The sequence below is a fragment of the Dictyostelium discoideum genome, assembly GCF_000004695.1.
Source record: "Dictyostelium discoideum AX4 chromosome 2 chromosome, whole genome shotgun sequence".
NCBI lineage: Eukaryota > Evosea > Eumycetozoa > Dictyosteliales > Dictyosteliaceae > Dictyostelium > Dictyostelium discoideum.
The window spans coordinates 7,952,130-7,972,129 of NC_007088.5; the positions used below are offsets into that span (position 1 = coordinate 7,952,130).

A 20,000-nucleotide genomic window follows, 5' to 3' on the forward strand; every position below is an offset into this window, starting at 1 on the left:
AATAAATAAAAAAAAAATAAAAAAAAAAAAAAATCCTATCAGTTATAACAATTATTTAACACACACACACATAAACACACATTTATATATATAAACACATTAAACACTTATTTAACCAACACGCTCAAAAACACAACATATACGTACCAATAAAATTAATAGTATTTATATTGTCAGTAAAATAATTTGTTAAACAATATATAAATTATTTATTTGATTTAAAAGAAATATTTTATTATTTTCAATAATAATAATTATTTTTTATTTATTTCATTTTAAAATTTTAATTATTATTATTTTCATTTGTTTGATCTTTTTTATAATTAAATTCAAGAAATCAATTAATATACAGTTACTAATCAGTCAAAAATATTTATTATATTTATATATATAAATCATTAATAATAGTTTTTTTTATATATATAAAAAATACATATAGCTTCTTCTTAAAATCAATAATATCTCTTATTCAATAACCATCAAATCCACATAAATCCAAAAAAAGTAATTATCTCTTTTTTTTAAATTTCATTTCTAAATTTATATATAAATATATACATTTATAATCAAGTGTGTGTGTGTGTGTGTGTATCTTTGCATATGTGTATTTTTTTATATATATATAAAATTATTCATTTGTTTTTAAAATAAAAATTGTTTATTCGATTGGAAAGATAGAGTGTGGTAAAAAAAAAAAAAATATAATATAAATAAAACAATAAAAAAATAAAAACTTGAATCCAATTCCTCCTCATCTCAATCATAATAAAAATAATAATAATAATAAAAATAATAATATTATATTATAAAATTTTGATAACAATAAATTTTTTATTTTTGGTTTTTTTTTTTTTTTTTTTTGTTTTAACTGGCACCAACCTATATATGTAAAATTGATTAATCACTTTTAAAATTATTATTATTATTATTTTATTAGCAGCAAATCGTCTAAACAATATTTTGACATAATTATCACTCTATCACACACCCACAATATAAATTATAATTCTCTATCACCACCCCTGTCTATTTCAACCCCTGGATATCCCAAAAAAACATATTATCAAACCACTCATTTTTTGGTGTATACACTAAGCAGTACTATCATCATCAAAAAATATCCCTTTTTTTAAATAATACACTTTTTATTTTTTTTTATTTTTTTTTTTATTTTTTTTTTTTAAATTTAATTAAATTGATTATTTTTATTGTGTGTGTTTGTGTGTGTGGGTTAAAACATTTATCTTTTAAATAAGGCAAAAAAGGGTGATAATATATTAAAAAAATTATTATTTATTTATTTATTTATTTAAAGACAAATAAAATTAATGAATAATACAAAAATAAAAATAAAAATAAAAATAAAATAAAATAAATAAAAAAAAAAAATAAAAAAAACCAAAAAAAAAAAAAACCAAAAATAATAAATTAAATTATATATTACATTTTATTATTATTTAATTTTAAATATATTATTATCACAATTAAAATAATAATAATAATAATAATAATAAAATTAATAATAATAATAATAATAATTTAATATTAATAATAATAATAAATAATAATAATAATAATAAAATAATTAATAATAAAATATATTAGTATTAACTTTTATAAAACTTAATTTTATTATTAAAGGTTTGAATTTTTAAAAAAAAAAGAAAAAAATAAAAAATTCATCACCTCAATTTCATTATTAAAAAAACAAATCAATACATAGAAATATAAATTATATAATTGAAAATGAATTCCGAATCAATATTTGAAATTTTACAAAAGGAACTCCCAAAATATAACCCAATTATTCCAAAAAGAGATACAAAAGATAATATTTTATTGGATGTTTTATGTACTGTAATTAATAAATTAATAACAAATGGTGATAAGGTAAAATTTTTAAAAAATTATAAAATATCTAGATTTAGTAATTGAAACTAATTTTTTTTTTTTGTTTTTTTTTTTATAATAATAGAGTAAAAATGATAGAAGAGAATTTTATCCACCAAATAGAAAACCACCAACAATTGGAATCGATGCATATTTGGCAAGATTATTAAAGTATTCACCATGTTCAAAGGAATGTTTTGTAATGAGTTTAGTATATATTGATAGATTCCTTAAACAGTGTGACTTAACCGTAAACAGTATGAATATCCATAGATTGGTGATTACAAGTCTTTTAATAAGTACAAAGTATTTGGATGATATTTTTTATAATAATGAATTCTATAGTCAAGTTGGTGGTATATCCTTAAAAGAAATGAATGGTTTAGAGGTTTGCTTCCTTTCAATGATGGACTATACTGTAAATTGTTCTTTGGATGAATTTGATATGTATTCAAAACAAGTTGAAAAAGCAAAAAAGAAAATGGAACAAGATCAATTACAAGCTCAAATTGATAATACAAATACAATCCCATCCTCTTCAACTACAAATACCTCTTCTGTTGCAAATACAACTGTTTCAAATAATACTTCATCAAATAATTCTTCTTCATCATCATCATCATCATCTTCTTCTTCATCATCATCAAATAATAATAATAATAATAATAATAATAATAATAATAATAATAATAATAATAATAATAATAATATAAATAATAACAATAATACCAATAATAATAATAATAATAGTAGTAGCAGTAGTAGTAATAATAACAATAGTAATAATAATAATAACAATAATAACAATAATAGTAATAATAATAATAATAATATAAATAATAACACAAATAATCATACAAATATAAATAATAATAATAATATAAAATCTTATTCAACTAGTCAAAATAGTGCTATAGTATATAATTATTCGTCAACAGCAACATCATCATCATCAACATCATCCACAAATAATACCTCTAATAGTAATAATAGTAACTCACCTTTAAAGAATAACACATCAATCCCTATGAGAAGAAGAGGTTCATGTGATTATTCAACTTCAATGCAAACAAACAAAGATAAAGCTTTTACTCCTTCCACTGGATGGGTCGCTTAATTTTATAAGCGAGTTTTTATATATACTACCCCATTCAAGTTTTTCTAAATTTCATTTCAACATTTTTTCCCATTAACTTTATCTTTTTTTTTTTTAAATGTTTATACCAAAAAAAAAAAAAAAAAAAAAAAAAAAAAACAAAAAAAAAAAAAAAAAAAAAAAAAAAAAAAAAAAAATCTTTTTTAAACCAAAAAAAAAAATAAAATATGATGTATTATGATTTAAACAAATACATTATTTTGTATATTAAACCCTTATAAAATATTTAATTTATTTATTTAATTTATTATTTATTTATTTGTTTTCTTATTCATTTTTAATTTTACTCCATTTACTACTATTGAATGTCTTCCTCTTGTTTTATAAACAATAACAGCAACAACAATTAATGAAATACCAACGAATGAAAATACAACAATTAATGCAATTTTCCAATTTGCAAATTTTTCCTTAGTTTTACCAATTACCCTTCCACATTCATCAAGAATATCATCACCTCCTCCACTTAAATCATTATCTATTAAAACTCCAAAATTTGGATCAACAATTGCAATATCTTTAAAATAATTAATTGAAACTACTGTAAAAACATTTTGAGTACTTGTTTTTATATTATTATTATTATTATTTGTTGTTGTTGGTGTAGAATTAGTATTAGTTATTATTGTTGGAATTCCAATTGATTGTTGTTCATCTAAAATTTTAATTGAACTTTTGACAACTCTGTCATCTAATTTCATACGATTTGAAAAAGTACCAATTAAAATTTGACCATTTGTTAATGTTAATTCCATTGATCTAATTGAATCACCATACATTTGAATTGTTTTATTACCAATTAAACTAACACTATCATTACATTGGTCAACTGAAATCTTTGATTGGAATATTAATTCAATTGAATTTAAACTTGAATCAAATTCCCAATTTGTTATTTCAATTTTATATTTAACTGAATTTGGTAAAATTGTAATTAAATCACCATAGAAATTATATTGTTTTGATAATTTCGTATCTGAATTAATTGTTAAATAAACTTTAATAATTGATTTATTAATTAATGTTGTATTAAAAATGTAATTGGTTTTCATTTGATTTACATCTTCTAAATTCCAAATTACACCACCATTACCACTACCATTACCATTACCATTACCATTGGTTAAATTAAAAGTTTTAATTACTTTTTCATCAATGAATTCAATTTCTCTAATTTGTACTAAACCAATTTCAAATTTTGTATTATTAAAATCAATAATTGATGTTGTGTTATCGATTATTGGTGGAATAATGGTTCCATTATTTTCAATTGAACAATCTAAACCAAAGTAATTATCATTACAAATACATTTTCTAATTGAATCATCACATATACCATTACCTGAACAAATTAAACCAGTTTTATTCATACTAATTAAACATTCATCAGTTGCATAAAGAAATACATCACCAGAACCATAAACTTGATTATCATCACATGTAACATTAATAGTATGTGTTGTTGTTAAACCTTGAACATCAGATTCAAACCAACAATAGATTCTATCATTTTCATAATCTGATAATCGCAATTTACAAATTGAACCACCAATTGTTACATTTGGATACATACAAAATGATGAACCATAAATTGTAACCTCAGATGGTGTTCCATAAAATGTTGATGTTGAATTTAAAATACTTGGTGGTAAATAAGTAAATGGACTTTTTAAAACATGACTAGGTGTATCACTTATATAACCTGTTATATAAATTGTTTTTACAATTGGTTCTACATATTTTGAGACTATACATGATGCATTATATTGTTGGCTTCCCCAATACTTTATAATTGTTATATTTTCACATGGAATTGAAAATTCATTAATAATTACTAAATCCAATGAATATGTTGTTTGATTTTTGTCATCCAAAGGTAATAAATACTGTCCAGAGAATTTAAAAATACCACCTTTTCTTTCTATTGAATTCCAACTTACAAGATTTGGCATAGGTTGAAAGAAACCTTTAAATTCACTAGATTTTGAATTACTACATTGTAAATAACCATATCCTCTAACCATTTGTGGTTCCGGGAAATGCAATCTTGTTGGTAAAAATGTATTTGGAGCAACTGGTGTTATTGATATACCTCTTAAATAAGTTGGATAATTTGTGTTATTTAAATAATTACAATCAACAATTACTTCCAATGATGTAAAATTTTGTGCGATTTTTGTTAATATTGGTTTTGCAAAACCAACAACACCATAATTATTTGAAGAAATATTTGAAGCATTTAAATGAACTCTTAGCAATCTTTCACCGTAATAACTTGAAATAGATGTACTTGAAATTTGAATTTGGTTATTAACTGCCATTGAAAATGGTAATGGTGCCCATTGACTGTCAGGTCTAAATATTAATACTTCAATATCAAGTTTATCACTTATTGATAACCCAATTGTATTGATTATTAAATCATCATCATCATTTACTAAATAATCAGGTACTGTACTAATAATTGATGGTTCAATTGCAATACTACTTGAAAATACATTTTCATTATTATAAATTATATCATAGGCTAATTGTCTACTTGCAATATCAGTCTCTGCTACGCTATTCATCACAATTTCACTATCACTAATATTAACAATAGTAAATGGTTTTCCATTTAAATTATTATTAAAATTTAATAGTTGTGCGTCCATTGTTAAAAATGCTTTTCCATTAATTATAAAATCATAACCATTTTGAATAATTTGTGCTTCAAAATAAAATAAATTTATTTGAAAATTGTATATCTTAATTTCATTATTACCATTTGTAGAAGTAGTTGAAAGAATAAATGTTGAATTAATATTTACCAATTCTATAGTTGTAATTTGGCATTGAAATGAAACATTGTCTTTTATTTTTGAATTCTGAACACATTGATATTCTTTGGAAATACTATTGCCATTTTCATTAATATTGGCAATTACTTTTCCACTTGTCGTAAATTGATTAAAATCAAAATTAATATCATCATTTTTAATACTATAATTAATATTATTATCATTAATTCTATAATTTTTTTTTTCAATTATTAAAGTTGATTCATTAAAATTAAAAAATGAAATTAATAAAATTAATAATATTGGAAATTTAAGTTTTAAATACATTTTTTTTTTTTTTTTTTTTTTTTTTTTTTTAAAAAAAAATGTAAAACAAGAAAATAAAAAGAAGAATAAGTGTTTTAAAAAAAGTATTTTCAATCTGAACACGGTTTTTTTTTTTTTTTTGTTTGGTAAACCAAACAAAAAAAAAATAAAAATAAAAATAAAAAAAAAAGAAAAAAAAGATATTAATAATCTAAAAATTCAAAAGGTGGGAAAAAACCAGTAAAAATGTCAAATAATAATCAAAAAAAAACCGTTTCAATTAAAATTAATTGTGATTATTGGAAATGAAAAACACCTCACCGTGAATAAAACGTAAATATGTCTCATTTTCATTTTTTTTTTTTTTAAAAAATTACCCCCTCTAAAGCAGAAAAGCAACTTTTTTTTTTTTTTTTTTTTTTTTTAAAATTAGTTTTGAGATGAAGCTCGGTAAAATAAAAAAAGAAAAAAAAAAAAAAATTAAAAAATGAATATGAAATATAATTTTATAAAAACAAATAATATTACAGGTGCACACAAATTTTTTTTTATTTTATTTGGGAATAGAAATTTGTTTATTATATTTTTTTTTTTTTTTTTTTTTTTTTTAATTTTTTTTTTTTTTTTTTTTTTTTTTATTTTTTATTTTTTACTTTTTTTTTTACTTTTTTTTTTTTTATTAAATTATTTGGGACAGTGACGACAAATAAAAAAGGAAATTTCCTTTTTTTTTTTTTTTGTTTTTTTTTTGTTGTTTTAACCATCTTATCCAACACACTAATTATTTCAATTATTTTTTTTTAAAACCACATAAATTTTTTTTTTTTTTTTTTTTTTTTTTTTTTTCTATCCATTTTTTTAAATCTAAATTAAATTGATGATATTATAATATGGAAATTTAATTTAAAAATTAGAATTATATTAATTTATTAAAAAAAAGTTGGTCATAAAAATAATTATCTATTATTACAATATTATATATCAAAAACCAACTTAAATTAGAATAAAAATGATGTTTTGATTTTCCATAAAAAAGGGTTAAATTGTATGTTGTTAAGAATGATTAATTTTATATATTGTGATTTAATAAGAGATAATTATAAAAAAATTATTACTATTCCTTTCGGGTATAAAAAATTGATGTTGTTTTTTTTTTTTTTTTTTATTATTTATTTAAGGTTGAACCAAAAACAAGAAAAAAAAAAAAATTAAAAAAAAAAACCTATCAATTAATGCAGATCTTAATTTTGAATTGAATTTGTTGGTGTTCCTCACACTTTTTTTTTTTTTTTTTTTTTTTTTTTTTGTTTTTTTTTATTTTTTAAAAATAAAAAAATTAAAAATAAAAAAAAAAATAGTAATAAAAAAAAAATTATTTTTGTTTATTATTTCATTTTAAAAATAAAAGAAATTTTTTTTTTTTTGTTTTAAAAGATAAAAAAAAAAAATATACTTATGGTTAAGAGAAAAATAAAACAAAAATATTCCCATTTTTTATAATTCACAGAATCAAAAAAAAAAAATCTTGGGAGAAAAAAAAAAAAACAAACTTTGAAAATAAAAAAATAAAAAATAAAAAAAAAAAAAATAAAAATAAAATTATAAAATTTTTTTTTTTTTATATTAACAACTAACTTGTTAATAAAAATATTTTTATTCCAAGTCTTATAAAATAAATAATAAATAAATAAAATCAAATAAAAAAAAAAAAAACTTAAAAAAAAACAACCACCCAAAAATCAAAATAGATTAAAAAAAAAAAAAAAACACTAAAAAAAAAAAAACCATTTTCAAAATGAATAATATTAAGAGTTTTTTTGGGAAAAAGAAAAAAACTCAAGATCAAGCAGAACCCTTGGTCATTGGAGATGACAGTGAAAAAAGAACTGTAATTTTACCACCTCCATCACCAAATGCTGTTAAAAGAGTAAATCTTTTTTTTTTATTTTTTTCATTTTTTTTTTTTATTTTTTTTTTTTGAGGCTTTTACTAAAAAACTTTTTTTTTTTTATTTTTTTGTATTTTTTTTTTTGTTTTATTTTTTTTTAAAATTTTTTTCAAAAATCTATAGAAAAATAAAAATGAAAAACCATATTCAATTGATTTGAATGGTGTTGGAGAAGTTGGTGGCAAAGTTTATAATAATGTAGTTGGAGTATTTGCCGATGGAAATGATACAGGTGAAATCTCTCCAACCATTTATTGTGTATCAGATTTTCAAGGATTATTAAAAAATGATAGAAAGTGGATACAATATTCAGAATTACCTGAAGGATATACAGTATTTTATTTTCAAACAATACTTTGTGTTTTAAATTTCTTAAGAAGAAGAGAATTTGTTCATTATATTTATGTAGATAAATTTGAGCAAATCCTTGAAATGAATGAAAATAATGAAAATATTATCACAACTGTTATTCCAACAAATCCTATTGATGAAAATGATAAAATCAATTCAAAATCTATTAACGATGGTGATGATAATGGTGGTGGTAGTGGGGGTGGTGGTGATAATTCACCATTAACTAATGTAATATTACCAACTATAACAACAACAGATACAACCACAACAAGCATTACAATTTCACCACCACCAAAGAATCATTTATCATTATTAGAAGAGGATATAAAGAATAATCAAAATTTACATCATAAACAACAACAATTACAACAATTACAACAATTAAAACAACAACATTTACAACAACAACAAAAATTAAAACAAGAACAACAACAAGAACAACAACAACAACAAGAAGATGAACCAAATAAAAGTCCAGTATCAACATCATCAACATTATCACCACAATTAGAATCAACAAATTTTGAAATGACAAATGATGATACAAGTTTAAATGCACCAAATGCAATGTTAACACCAAATAATATTTCAGGTATATCTTATTCAATAATTTATCCAGGTAAAAAGAAAAGAATTGATTTTTCTAGAATATTTGTATCACCAGGTCATTCATTTAGATTCCCAGAAGAGTATGATAAAGCATTGGAAAAACATTTAAATGAAGGTAATCCAAAAGAACATTTTAAAAATTTAGATTTCGAAGCAAGAGGCGGTTTCGGTAGTGTCTTTTGTGCAAAGAATAAGAATCCTCATTCTGCATACGATAAACAAATGGTTGCCCTAAAGAAAATGCCAATCAAAACATTAAGACACAAGAGAATGAATCTTAGTGAAATTGGATTCTTAAAATATTTCAATCATCCAAATATTGTGAAATTCTTATGTGCTTATCAAAAATCAAATGATGAACTATGGATGATTATGGAATTTCTCAGTGGTGGCACATTAAAGAATGCAGCTTCAAACTTTAAATTTTGTGAGAGAAAGATAGCCTATGTCTGTCGTGAAATTTTACAAGGTTTAGATTATCTTCATAAGCAAAATATAGCTCACAGAGATTTAAAAAGTGCCAATGTTATGGTCAATGATAAAGGTGAGATCAAATTAATTGATTTTGGTCTTTGTATAGATTTCTCAATTGAAAAAGAAGAGATCAATATGTTGGGTTCACCATCTTATATCTCACCTGAAATGATCAATGGTAATCCTCATTCCCTTTCCACTGATATTTGGAGTTTTGGCATTTGTGCACTTGAAATGTTACTTGGTAAATTACCATACCACGATTCTCGTCTAAAAGCAATGGTTTTCGTTGCCACCAATAATTTAAATTTACCACTTTTACTCTCAACTACAACTTCTTCTTTAGAATTTAGAGATTTCCTTACAAATTGTTTACAATTTGATCCTTCAAAAAGATTAACTTCTTCTCAATTATTACAACATCCTTTCCTTACCAAAGCTTGTCCAATAAAAGACTTTAAAGAAATTTTACCAGCTTTATATATGTCAAATACTTTATCAAATATGTTTTAAAACAAATAAATAAATAAATAAATAAATAAATAAATTCAATTTATATTTTATACAAATGTATTTTTATAATTCAAAAAAAAAAAAAAAAAAAAAAAAAAAAAAAAAAAAAAAAAAAAAAAAAAAATTTTAATTTAAATGTTTTTATTCTATTTAAATTATAAAAATGTATATTACTTGTTTTGGTGCCTTAATAAATAAGAATTTTATATATATATTTTATATATTTTATACATTTTTTGGATGTTATTCGTTTTTTGTATATTTTATATATTTTTGTTACTTTCATTTTGGGATGATGTGAATAAATAAATAAATAAATAAATAAATAAATAAATAAATTATAATTAATTGTTTTGTTTTTATTTTTATAAATTGATTTTAATAACCTAAAATTTTTTTAATTAAAATAATAGTTGTGTTTCTTTTTGGTCCCATAGCATTACCAAATTTAATTTGAGCAAAATTTTGAACGATACTACCGGCTACACCAGGGTAAGCTTTTCTAGCCCTAACAGATTCACATTGGTAACAGAAACCAGTAGCTCTTTTAACACCATCGGATTCAGATTCAACGATTTTATTAAGACCAGCAACAACAATTAGGTTATTTGCGGCTGTGAAACCCCCAACACGTGTACCGGAAGCGTCGGCCACAAAAAGATCACCTTGTTTTGATATAGCTCCTACAGAACTAAGGAAGTAGTCGCATGCCAACGCATGTTTTCTAAGAATAATTTGTTTTCCAGAATCAGTTTCTGCAAAGATTTTCTTGTGTAAATTATCCCATTTATGGTTATCGGAAAAGTAATATGATTTGAATCCAATTTCATCGAGTGTTACACTACCTGCACCCATAACTGTGCTTTTGTCTGGTATCATCTTTTTAATTTCTTCCAATGCAGTTTCTTCATTATCTACCAATAATACTTTATGATTTTTTGATTCTAATGATTTAATAGTTTCGTTTAATAATTCTTCTGATGGCATGAGTCTAAATTTTTCTGCATTTTCTGGTTTAAAATCTGGTTCTAATTCATACAATTCTTTATATCTATACATTTTGTTTATTACTTGGTTTTTTTTTTTTTTTTTTTTTTTTATTATAATTATTAATTGTATTTTTAGTGTGGTATTTAAGTAAATAAATAAAAAAAAAAAAATTAAAAAATTTTTTTATTTGTATTTTTTTTTTTTTTTTTTACATATGTATAATTTAATTTAATTTATATTTTATTTTATTTTTTCAAAACCAAAAGGTAATATCTAACATTCGTGAATATGAAAATTTTTTTTTTTTTTTTTTGAATTCTGGAATCTTTTTTTTTTTTATTTTTTAACATAAAATAAATTTTTATGGGAAATTTTAAAAAAAATATTAAAAAAAAAAGGTAAAAAATAGGTAAAAAAAGGTAAAAAAAAAAGGTAAAAAAGGTAAAAAAAAAAAAGATAAGGTAAAGAAAAAAAAAAAGATTAAAATTATTTCTTTTTTTTATTTTTAATTTGTTGAACGATACGGACAAAAATTTCAATTTTTTTTTTTTTTTTTTTTTTTTTTTTTTGTGATAAATTTGAAAACAATTAAGATATATAGGTATGCCACCTTGTTGGCATTCAACAAATTGCAATTCGGTTGACATTGTCATTTTTTAGAGGTGATTGTATAGCTCTTGAGGAAAAAAAATTATGATCATAATTTTTTTATTTAGTTTTGAAGGTAAATATTGAATAGAAACTCTGGGATTTCTTCTCTCCATCTGAAAACTCGCTCTCCATTTTTCATTAAAAAAGTAAAATAATATTTTTGGAGGCAAAATGACCTCCCATTAAAAGTTGGAACAATAAAAAATAATAACAGATAAACAGCAGGTAAGAATGAAGTTACTTGGGCACACCTTAAAATTTTAATATTTTTTGATTAATTTTTAATTTTTTTTTTTCATTTTTATATGTTATCTATCGTAACAATTATCTTTTTTTCTTTTTAAACATTTTATTTAATTTCAATATAAATTTTAACTTTAATTAGAATAATCTTTTTATCTACCAATTATTTGGATTAAAAGGAAAAAAAAAAAATTATTAATCTAAAAAATAAAAAAAAAGAAAAAAAAAAGAAAAATTAATTTTTAAGTTTTATTGGTAGAATAAAAAAAAAAAAAACTATAATTTTTTTAAATTAATAAATAAAAGTTTATTTTAATTTTATTAATAACCAAGAGCTTTCTTGATTAAAATAATATTTGTATTCTTTGGACCAAAGACACTACCGTGATTAATTTGAGTGAAATTGGCTACGACACTTCCTGGTACACCATAAGCTTTTCTTGCTCTAACAGATTCACATTGGTAACAGAAAACAGTTGCTCTTTTAACACCATCGGATTCAGATTCAACGATTTTATTAACACCAGCAACAACAATTACGTTATTTGAGGCTGTGAAACCCCCAACACGTGTACCGGAAGCGTCAGCCACAAAAAGACTTCCTTGTTTTGATATAGCTCCGACAGAACTAATGAAGTAATCGCATGCCAATGCTTTCTTTCTTAAACCACCTTGACTGGCACCATCTTTTTCATCTAAAATCTTTTGATGTAAGTTATACCATTTATGTTCATTACTGAAATAATAGGATTTGAAACCAATTTCATCGAGTGTAACACTACCAGCATCCATAACTGAACTACCATCTGGAATAAGTTTTTTAATTAATTCCAATGCTGATGCTTCATCTTCAACAACATGAACTATATGGTTTTTTGATTCTAATGATTTTACAGTTTCATTAATTAATTCCTCTGTAGCATTACTTCTAAATTTTTCAGCATCATCAGCTTTAAAATTTGGTTCTAATTCAAAGAGTTGATTATATTTGTACATTTTCTTATTATTATTATTATTATTATTATTATTGTTATTGTTATTATTATCTAAAGTATGGTTATTGGTGTTTATAAAAAAAAAAAAAAAAAATATATTTATAGTTTTTTTTTTTTTTTCTTATTAAAAAAAATACCAGATATTTTATATTTGACGTTTATATGACCTCTAGAACCAAAAGAATAAAAAATAACAAATTTTTTTATGGGATAATAATTTAAAAATAATTGATCTAAACATACATTATGGTTCGTGAAACTATTTCGTCCCATAAATAATTAAAAATCCAAATTTTTTTTTTTTATTTTTTTTTCAAGACAAAATCCTTTTTTTTTTATTTTTATTTTTTTTATTTTTTATATTTTTTTTTTTAGTTTTGTCAAAAAAATTTTATTTTTAGGATTTAATTATCTATCGTTCATTTTTTGTAATTGTTTTTTCATTGAGGAACAACGAGAGAGAATATATTTCGTAAAAAAAAGATTTAAAAAAAATTGATTTAATTTGCATATTTTTTTTTTAATTTTGAAATAAAATAAATCCAGATTTATTTCATTTATTTTTTTGATTTAAAAATTAAAAAGAATAATAAAAAATAAAAAATAAAAAAAAGATAATTGAGTGCCTACTTTAAAAAAAAAAACAAATAAAAAACGAATAAAAACCTACAAAAAATAAATAATTTTATAGCCAAAACAGAATTAAAAAAAAAAAAAAAACCCCAGATTTTTAAATTTGAATCTGGTTTTTTTTCAGGTTTTATAGAAATAAGATTTCCTTTTTGTATTTTTTTTCATGAAAAGTTTTTTTAAATAATATCAAACTTAAAAAAATAAAAAAAAATAAACCAATTCAATTTTAATAAATATATAAACTTTATATAAAAAATTGAATTGGTTTATTTTTGAATTGGCCAAAAAAAAAAAAAAAAAAAAAAAAAAAAAAAAAAAAAGAAAATAAAATAAAAAAAAGTGAAAATTTTTTTTTTTTTTTTTTATGTGTTTATCAATATTTCCACTTTATTTTTATTTTTTTTTTACTTTTAAACATTACATAATTTTTCACTTTTTTATTTTATTTTATTTTATTTTATTTTCTTTTTTTTTTTTTCACCACACATATACATATTTATAATAAAAATAATGAATAAAACAGTTGGACCACCAACTATCACACCAACTGGTTTATCAGGTGGTATGAATTCGACGACAGGTAGTAGCTCAACTAGTAATATCTACTCTTCATATTATAAAGCAATTGACCAATTTCAAAATAAAAATACAACAGATAAAGATTTACATGAAACATTAAAACAAGGTCCAATCTCTTCAAATTTATTTTATAATAACTTTTTAAATGAATTAAATAATAAAAATAATAATTTTAATAATAATAATAACAATAATAATAATAATAATAGTAACAGTAATAATAATAATAATAATAACAGTAATATTGTTTATAGTAATAACATGAGTAATAATTATAATAATAACTACAATAATAGATTCAAAAAATAATATTAAAACAATTTAAAAAGGAATATACAGTAAATGAACATTATTATCTTCACATATTTTTCAAGATTTAGTTGCAATTTCTTTATGAAAAATAAAAAAAGGATAAAACTAAAACCTATTATCATTTTGTTTAAGATACCTAATTTTTTAAAATTAATTAAATAAACCTTAAAATTATATTGTAAATAATTACAACAACATAGTTTTCTTTTTTTTTTTTTTTTTTTTTTTTCAAAAAAACGGGTAATTTTTAATTTTTTTTTTTCAATTTTTTTTTTTTTTTCTAATAATATTAAAACATATACACTTAAGTATAACTTTTAAAAGTTATCTTTGATTTTTTTTTTTTTTTTTTTTTTTCCTAAACCATTTGATTTTGTGTGGTCTAATTTACTTTGTTGATTTCTTAAATTTGGATGGACTGACGATTTTTGATTGAGATGAACTAGATTTCTTTAATTTGGATGGTAAAGTTAGAACTTCTGGGACAACCTCTTTTGCTTCCTCCTTTTCTTCTTCTACTTCTTCTTCTTCTTTTTCCTCTTCAACTAATTCAGCGTCTTGATCGTCTTCCTCTTCTTCTTCTTGTGGTTGCTCTTCTTCGACAGCTTCTTCTTCTTCCTCTTCTTCTTCCTCTTCTTCTTCTTCTTCTTGTTCAACTTCAGCATCATCGACAACTTCAGATCTACTTTTCTTTGGTTTTGGGACTTCTTTAATACCATCATTTAAGAATCTAAGGATACGATTGATTAAATCTTTTTTGTTACCAGAGACTTTCATTCCATGTTTACGACAGAATCCAGAGAGTTCATCAACGTAGAAGTGTTGGAAGATATCATGATAGGTGAGACCCTTCTTTAAGGAACGTGGTTTGGTTTTGCTAAAGGTGATCTTCTTTGGTTGAGTTTCTTTCTTTGGTGGAACAGCACCCATGAGAATTGAGGTTACCATAAGAGTTGGATTGTTACTTTGGACATCATATTTGAGTTCAGCACAGATTTCACTTAGAATTTTAGCTTGAACGGTGAAAAGGAAAATTTCTAAACCGACCAATGTTAACTCTTCAACAATCTTTGATGGGATTTTGCTACTGGTCATAGAGTGGAAAATTTGAGCATCTTCACCTGATAATTGATCAAAATAAGCATTAAAATCTTCAACAACAGCAAGAGTAATTCTTTTAGTTAAAAATACTTTGGCCCTTTTAAGATCTTTTTCACCTTCCTATTTAATTATAATAATAATATTAATAAAAAAAAAAAAAAAAAAAAAAATTAGAATTAAAATTAAAATTTGAATGATATAAACAAAAAATTAAAAATTAAAAACTTACGGCAAGTGGTGGTCTAACAGAAGCATAGAGAGTTGTTAGATTAGCTTGACTCATTTGTTGGAGATAAGATTTAAGACCGAGTTTTTGGCAATGTGCAGTGAGAGAAGCTTCATAGACAGATCTTTTAACAGATTCAACTGGGACAGCTTCAGTTTCACTTCTTGTTAAACGTTGTTTTGGTGAAAGAATAGTTTCATAGAGGTTCTTTTTTAAACAATCTTGTTTGACCAAATCTTTAATTAATTTTGATGATGGAACGTATGACATTTTTTATTTTATTTTTTTTTTTTTTTTTTTTTTTTATATTTATTTGTTTCAAAAACTTATTATTTGATTGAAAATTTATTGAAATGATTTTTTTTTTTTTTTTATTTTTATTCCACCCAAACTTTTTTAATAAAAAAATAAAAAAAAAAAAAATAAAAAAATTTAAAAATCAAAAAAAAGAAAAAGGGTTATTTTGGCGCCAATGAAAAAATATCTTGAAAAAAAAATATTTCTTAGAAATTAAGGAAGTTGAAGTTTTTAGATTTTTTTTTTTTTTTGAATTTCGACTATAATAAATTTTTGTCAAATACATTGAAAATTTCTGTGTAAAGCTCAAGATATTTTCATTCCAGGCCTTGAAAAATAAATACATACCTTTTTTTTTCATTTTTTTATTTTTTGTATGACGACAACGCCTTGTTATTTGGGAAATTTTAAAAAAAAAAAAAAAATGTGTGTGGATAAAAAATTTGATAATAAAAAACATAATTGAATTATGATTAAACCAAAATTAATTTTATAAATTACCGCTTGTGGCTTTGTTTTATAAAATAATTTAATTAAATTCTTAATTAAAATAAACTTTTTGTTTTAAAAAAAAAAAAAAAAAAAAAAAATTAATAAACCAAAAAATTTGAAAAACAGATAATAAATAGGATAAATAATTAAGTCCTATAAATATATATATATATTTTTAATCAAAATTTTTTAATTGGATATGGATTTAGATTTGTAGTGATAATCATAAATTCATATCCATCTTTATTTTATTTATTTTAATTTTTTTTTTTTTTTTTTTTTTTAATAAAAAAAAAAACAATGTGAGTGAGGAGAGGAGAGGAGAGGAGTGATAAAAAATGAGTGAGGGGAGGAAGGAGAGGAGTGATAAAAAATTTTAAGTCTCTTATAAAATCTAATAATAAAAAAAGAACACTACTTCTTTCATTATTGAAATTTATCACCCTTCATCACTATAGCTATCATCATTATTTTCATTATTATTACTATTATTATTATCATTATCTTGATTATCTTTATCTTGAATCGCCTTTGAAGATAACTTATTTAATTTTGCTCTTTTTCCTTTAAAATAATTTTTGATTTGTTCAAAAGATACATCATATGCAGCAGCAAACTCTTCAGTTTCTTTAGTAGTTAAGTATTTACAATTTTCAAAGAAATTATCCAAAGGTGCTGTGCTTTTTCCACAATTTTTAAGATTTTTTGCGTAAGAGAACAAACCAGACTTTGATAATTTCTCTCTACGATGACGGAAGGAGCTTTTAACTTGACCAAATGTCATACCCAAAATTTGGCTAATGGTTTTGGTTTCCTCTGATGTTGGATACAAGGTTACTCTATATAATGCTTCAAGTATCTCTTTATGTTCTTTGGTTTTAAGACTTCTTTGACCGCTTTTTTTATTTTGAATTAATGAAATTGGTTTAACAATACATTCATCACCATTATTATTTGTATTCGTATTATTATTATTATTATTATTATTATTATTATTATTATTATTATTATTATTATTATTATTATTATTATTATTATTATTATTATTATTATTATTATTATTATTATTATTATTATTATTGTTATTATTATTATTATTATTATTATTATTATTATTATTATTATTATTATTATTTTGCGAAAGTAAAGTATAATTCATTCTATCACAACCATCATTTTCATCAACATCTTGATTAACAATGTTATTTATACTAAATGATGGGGATGATAAAGATGAGGATGATGAAGTAGGTGATGATATTGAAGTTATAGTTGCTGTATTTGATGATGGTGATTGACAAGGTGACGTAGTATTATTACTATTGTTATTAATATTATTAATATTATTATTATTACTACTACTGCCATTATAATTATTATTAAGGCTTTCAGATTTTAAACGATTATATCTTTCAATAATATCATTTATCCATTTTGGGTCTCTTCTGGCATTGCTCTTTTCGTTAGTGTAGCCATAGGTAGTAAATTTATTAATGTCATCTTTACTATTGATATTATAACCAGTTGGACTGATAGTAATAGTTTTGGTTTTCTTAACCTTTTTATTACAATTTGGGGATCCAACTCTGCTAGAGGAGTTTTCAGATTCAGATGAACTTATATTTTCATTTTTTGTTGTTGTGGTTGTGGTAGTTGTTGTTGTGGTGGTTGTTGTGGTGGTGGTTTTAATATTTGGAAGAGTTAAAGGCGGAGATTTTGTTTGTTTTCTTTCTGTTTTAAAGTCATTATCACTATTAATAATATTATTTATACTACTGCTACTGTTACTACCACTGCCACCACTACTTCCACTACTACTTCTATTACTACTACTTCTACTACTACTACTTCTACTACTACTACTACCACCACCACCACCACCACCACCAATACTATTATTTTTATTATCAAAATCATAGTTATTATTATTATGATTCATATTTTCTACACTAAAGTGATGGCCAGTAATAACACATTTATCCATATTATTTACAATGTTATTACTAACAGCACCACCTGTATTATTTTTATTATTATTATTATTATTATTATTATTATTATTATTATTATTATTATTATTATTACTCTTTTCTACGATTCTGTCAGTGATGTTGTTATTGGGGTTGCAGCTGTGATTGGGTATGTGATTGTGTGTGGGGTTGTGTGTGTGGTTGTGATTGTGTGTGGGGTTGTGATTGTGTGTGTGGTTGTGATTGTGTGTGGGGTTGTGATTGTGTGTGTGGTTGTGATTGTGTGTGGGGTTGTGATTGTGTGTGGGGTTGTGATTGTGTGTGGGGTTGTGATTGTGTGTGGGGTTGTGCTTGTGTGTGGGGTTGTGATTGTGTGTGGGGTTGTAATTGTGTGTGGGGTTGTGATTGTGTGTGGGGTTGTGGTTGTGTGTGGGGTTGTGGTTGTGTTTGTGGTTGTGGTTGTAGTTGTGGTTGTGTGTGTAATTATTATTGTTGTTGTTGTTGTTGTTGTTGTTGTTGTTGTTGTTGTTGTTGTAGTGGCTATTGTTGTTGTTGTTGCTGTTGTGGAGGTGGCTATAGTTAGTGTGATTTCTGTGGACATTATTATTACTATCAGTATTATCATTATTATTATTACTATTATTATTATTATTATTATTATTATTATTATTATTATTATTATTATTATTATTATTATTATTATTATTATTATTATTATTATTATCATCTTATCATCATTATTAAATTCATAACTATCATTATCATTGTTAATTATACTATTTATTTTATTTTTATTGAAAATCTTATTGTGATTTGCGAGGCTATTAGGAATAAAGTGGCCACTATTAAAAAACTGACTATTATTATTGTTGTTATTGAAAAATTGGTTACGATCATTTGAAGATCTATTTATATCTGAGTAGTGTCTGTTATTGCTAAAGGGAAGATAAATTTTATTGCTACATTGTAAATTATATTCTGGTATCTCGATACCATATATTGGTGATTCATTATTCTTATTTATAAAACTACGACTTGGTGTTAAAATATCATTCTTATTTTCTTCGTTATTCTTTTTGTTGCTATTGTAATTATAATGTTCATTTATATTGTTTTCATTATAATTATTATTATTATTATTATTATTATTATTATTATTATTATTATTATTATTATTATTATTATTATTATTATTATTATTATTATTATTATTATTATTATTATTATTATTATTTTGATTATTATTATTTTGATTATTATTATTTTGATTATTTTGATTATTTATATTATTATTATTATTATTATTTTGATTATTTATATTATTATTATTATTTTGATTATTTTGATTATTTATATTATTATTTATATTATTATTTTTATTATTATTAAAACCTTTGAAATTTGTATCATTGTATTGACTATTGTTAAAATTATAATTTACACTATTTATATTAAACCCATCACCATTAAAATAGTTGTGT

General features: G+C 22.0%; 9 protein-coding genes across 9 annotated transcripts in view; 3 read left to right on the top strand and 6 right to left on the bottom strand.

Annotated features, from left to right (window-relative positions):
• Window positions 1-1,746: 1,746 nt before the first annotated feature.
• Window positions 1,747-3,007, top strand: DDB_G0277481 (hypothetical protein; the record flags this gene model as incomplete). The annotated part of the gene is made up of 2 exons (XM_637495.1): window positions 1,747-1,890; window positions 1,976-3,007. The coding sequence occupies 2 exons, from the start codon at window positions 1,747-1,749 to the stop codon at window positions 3,005-3,007; spliced, it is 1,176 nt and encodes a 391-aa protein (XP_642587.1).
• Window positions 3,008-3,297: 290 nt separating this feature from the next.
• DDB_G0277531 (EGF-like domain-containing protein) lies at window positions 3,298-6,153 on the bottom strand (the record flags this gene model as incomplete). The annotated part of the gene is made up of 1 exon (XM_637496.1): window positions 3,298-6,153. One exon carries the CDS (start codon window positions 6,151-6,153, stop codon window positions 3,298-3,300), a length of 2,856 nt encoding a protein of 951 aa, XP_642588.1.
• A 1,774-nt stretch (window positions 6,154-7,927) lies between these two features.
• mkcD (MKC subfamily protein kinase) lies at window positions 7,928-10,030 on the top strand (the record flags this gene model as incomplete). The annotated part of the gene is made up of 2 exons (XM_637497.1): window positions 7,928-8,059; window positions 8,204-10,030. 2 exons carry the CDS (start codon window positions 7,928-7,930, stop codon window positions 10,028-10,030), a joined length of 1,959 nt encoding a protein of 652 aa, XP_642589.1.
• Window positions 10,031-10,408: 378 nt separating this feature from the next.
• On the bottom strand, window positions 10,409-11,089 carry DDB_G0277411 (hypothetical protein; the record flags this gene model as incomplete). Its single annotated transcript, XM_637498.1, has 1 exon — window positions 10,409-11,089. The coding sequence occupies one exon, from the start codon at window positions 11,087-11,089 to the stop codon at window positions 10,409-10,411; it is 681 nt and encodes a 226-aa protein (XP_642590.1).
• Window positions 11,090-12,235: 1,146 nt separating this feature from the next.
• DDB_G0277409 (hypothetical protein) lies at window positions 12,236-12,910 on the bottom strand (the record flags this gene model as incomplete). The annotated part of the gene is made up of 1 exon (XM_637499.1): window positions 12,236-12,910. The coding sequence occupies one exon, from the start codon at window positions 12,908-12,910 to the stop codon at window positions 12,236-12,238; it is 675 nt and encodes a 224-aa protein (XP_642591.1).
• A 1,142-nt stretch (window positions 12,911-14,052) lies between these two features.
• DDB_G0277407 (hypothetical protein) lies at window positions 14,053-14,430 on the top strand (the record flags this gene model as incomplete). The annotated part of the gene is made up of 1 exon (XM_637500.1): window positions 14,053-14,430. The coding sequence occupies one exon, from the start codon at window positions 14,053-14,055 to the stop codon at window positions 14,428-14,430; it is 378 nt and encodes a 125-aa protein (XP_642592.1).
• A 390-nt stretch (window positions 14,431-14,820) lies between these two features.
• On the bottom strand, window positions 14,821-16,030 carry DDB_G0277405 (SAP DNA-binding domain-containing protein; the record flags this gene model as incomplete). Its single annotated transcript, XM_637501.1, has 2 exons — window positions 14,821-15,654; window positions 15,764-16,030. 2 exons carry the CDS (start codon window positions 16,028-16,030, stop codon window positions 14,821-14,823), a joined length of 1,101 nt encoding a protein of 366 aa, XP_642593.1.
• Window positions 16,031-16,602: 572 nt separating this feature from the next.
• hbx6 (homeodomain containing protein) lies at window positions 16,603-18,533 on the bottom strand (the record flags this gene model as incomplete). Its single annotated transcript, XM_637502.1, has 2 exons — window positions 16,603-16,612; window positions 16,993-18,533. The coding sequence occupies 2 exons, from the start codon at window positions 18,531-18,533 to the stop codon at window positions 16,603-16,605; spliced, it is 1,551 nt and encodes a 516-aa protein (XP_642594.1).
• Window positions 18,534-18,640: 107 nt separating this feature from the next.
• The window catches only part of DDB_G0277507 (hypothetical protein), a gene marked incomplete at both ends in the record, with an annotated part of 1,663 nt that continues 303 nt past the window's right edge, over window positions 18,641-20,000 (bottom strand). Inside the window, 2 exons of the mRNA XM_637503.1 lie at window positions 18,641-19,155; window positions 19,411-20,000. The exon at window positions 19,411-20,000 is cut by the window's right edge and continues 8 nt beyond it. Of these exons, the coding sequence (XP_642595.1) occupies window positions 18,641-19,155; window positions 19,411-20,000 (1,105 nt within the window). The remainder of the gene's footprint in view (window positions 19,156-19,410) is intronic.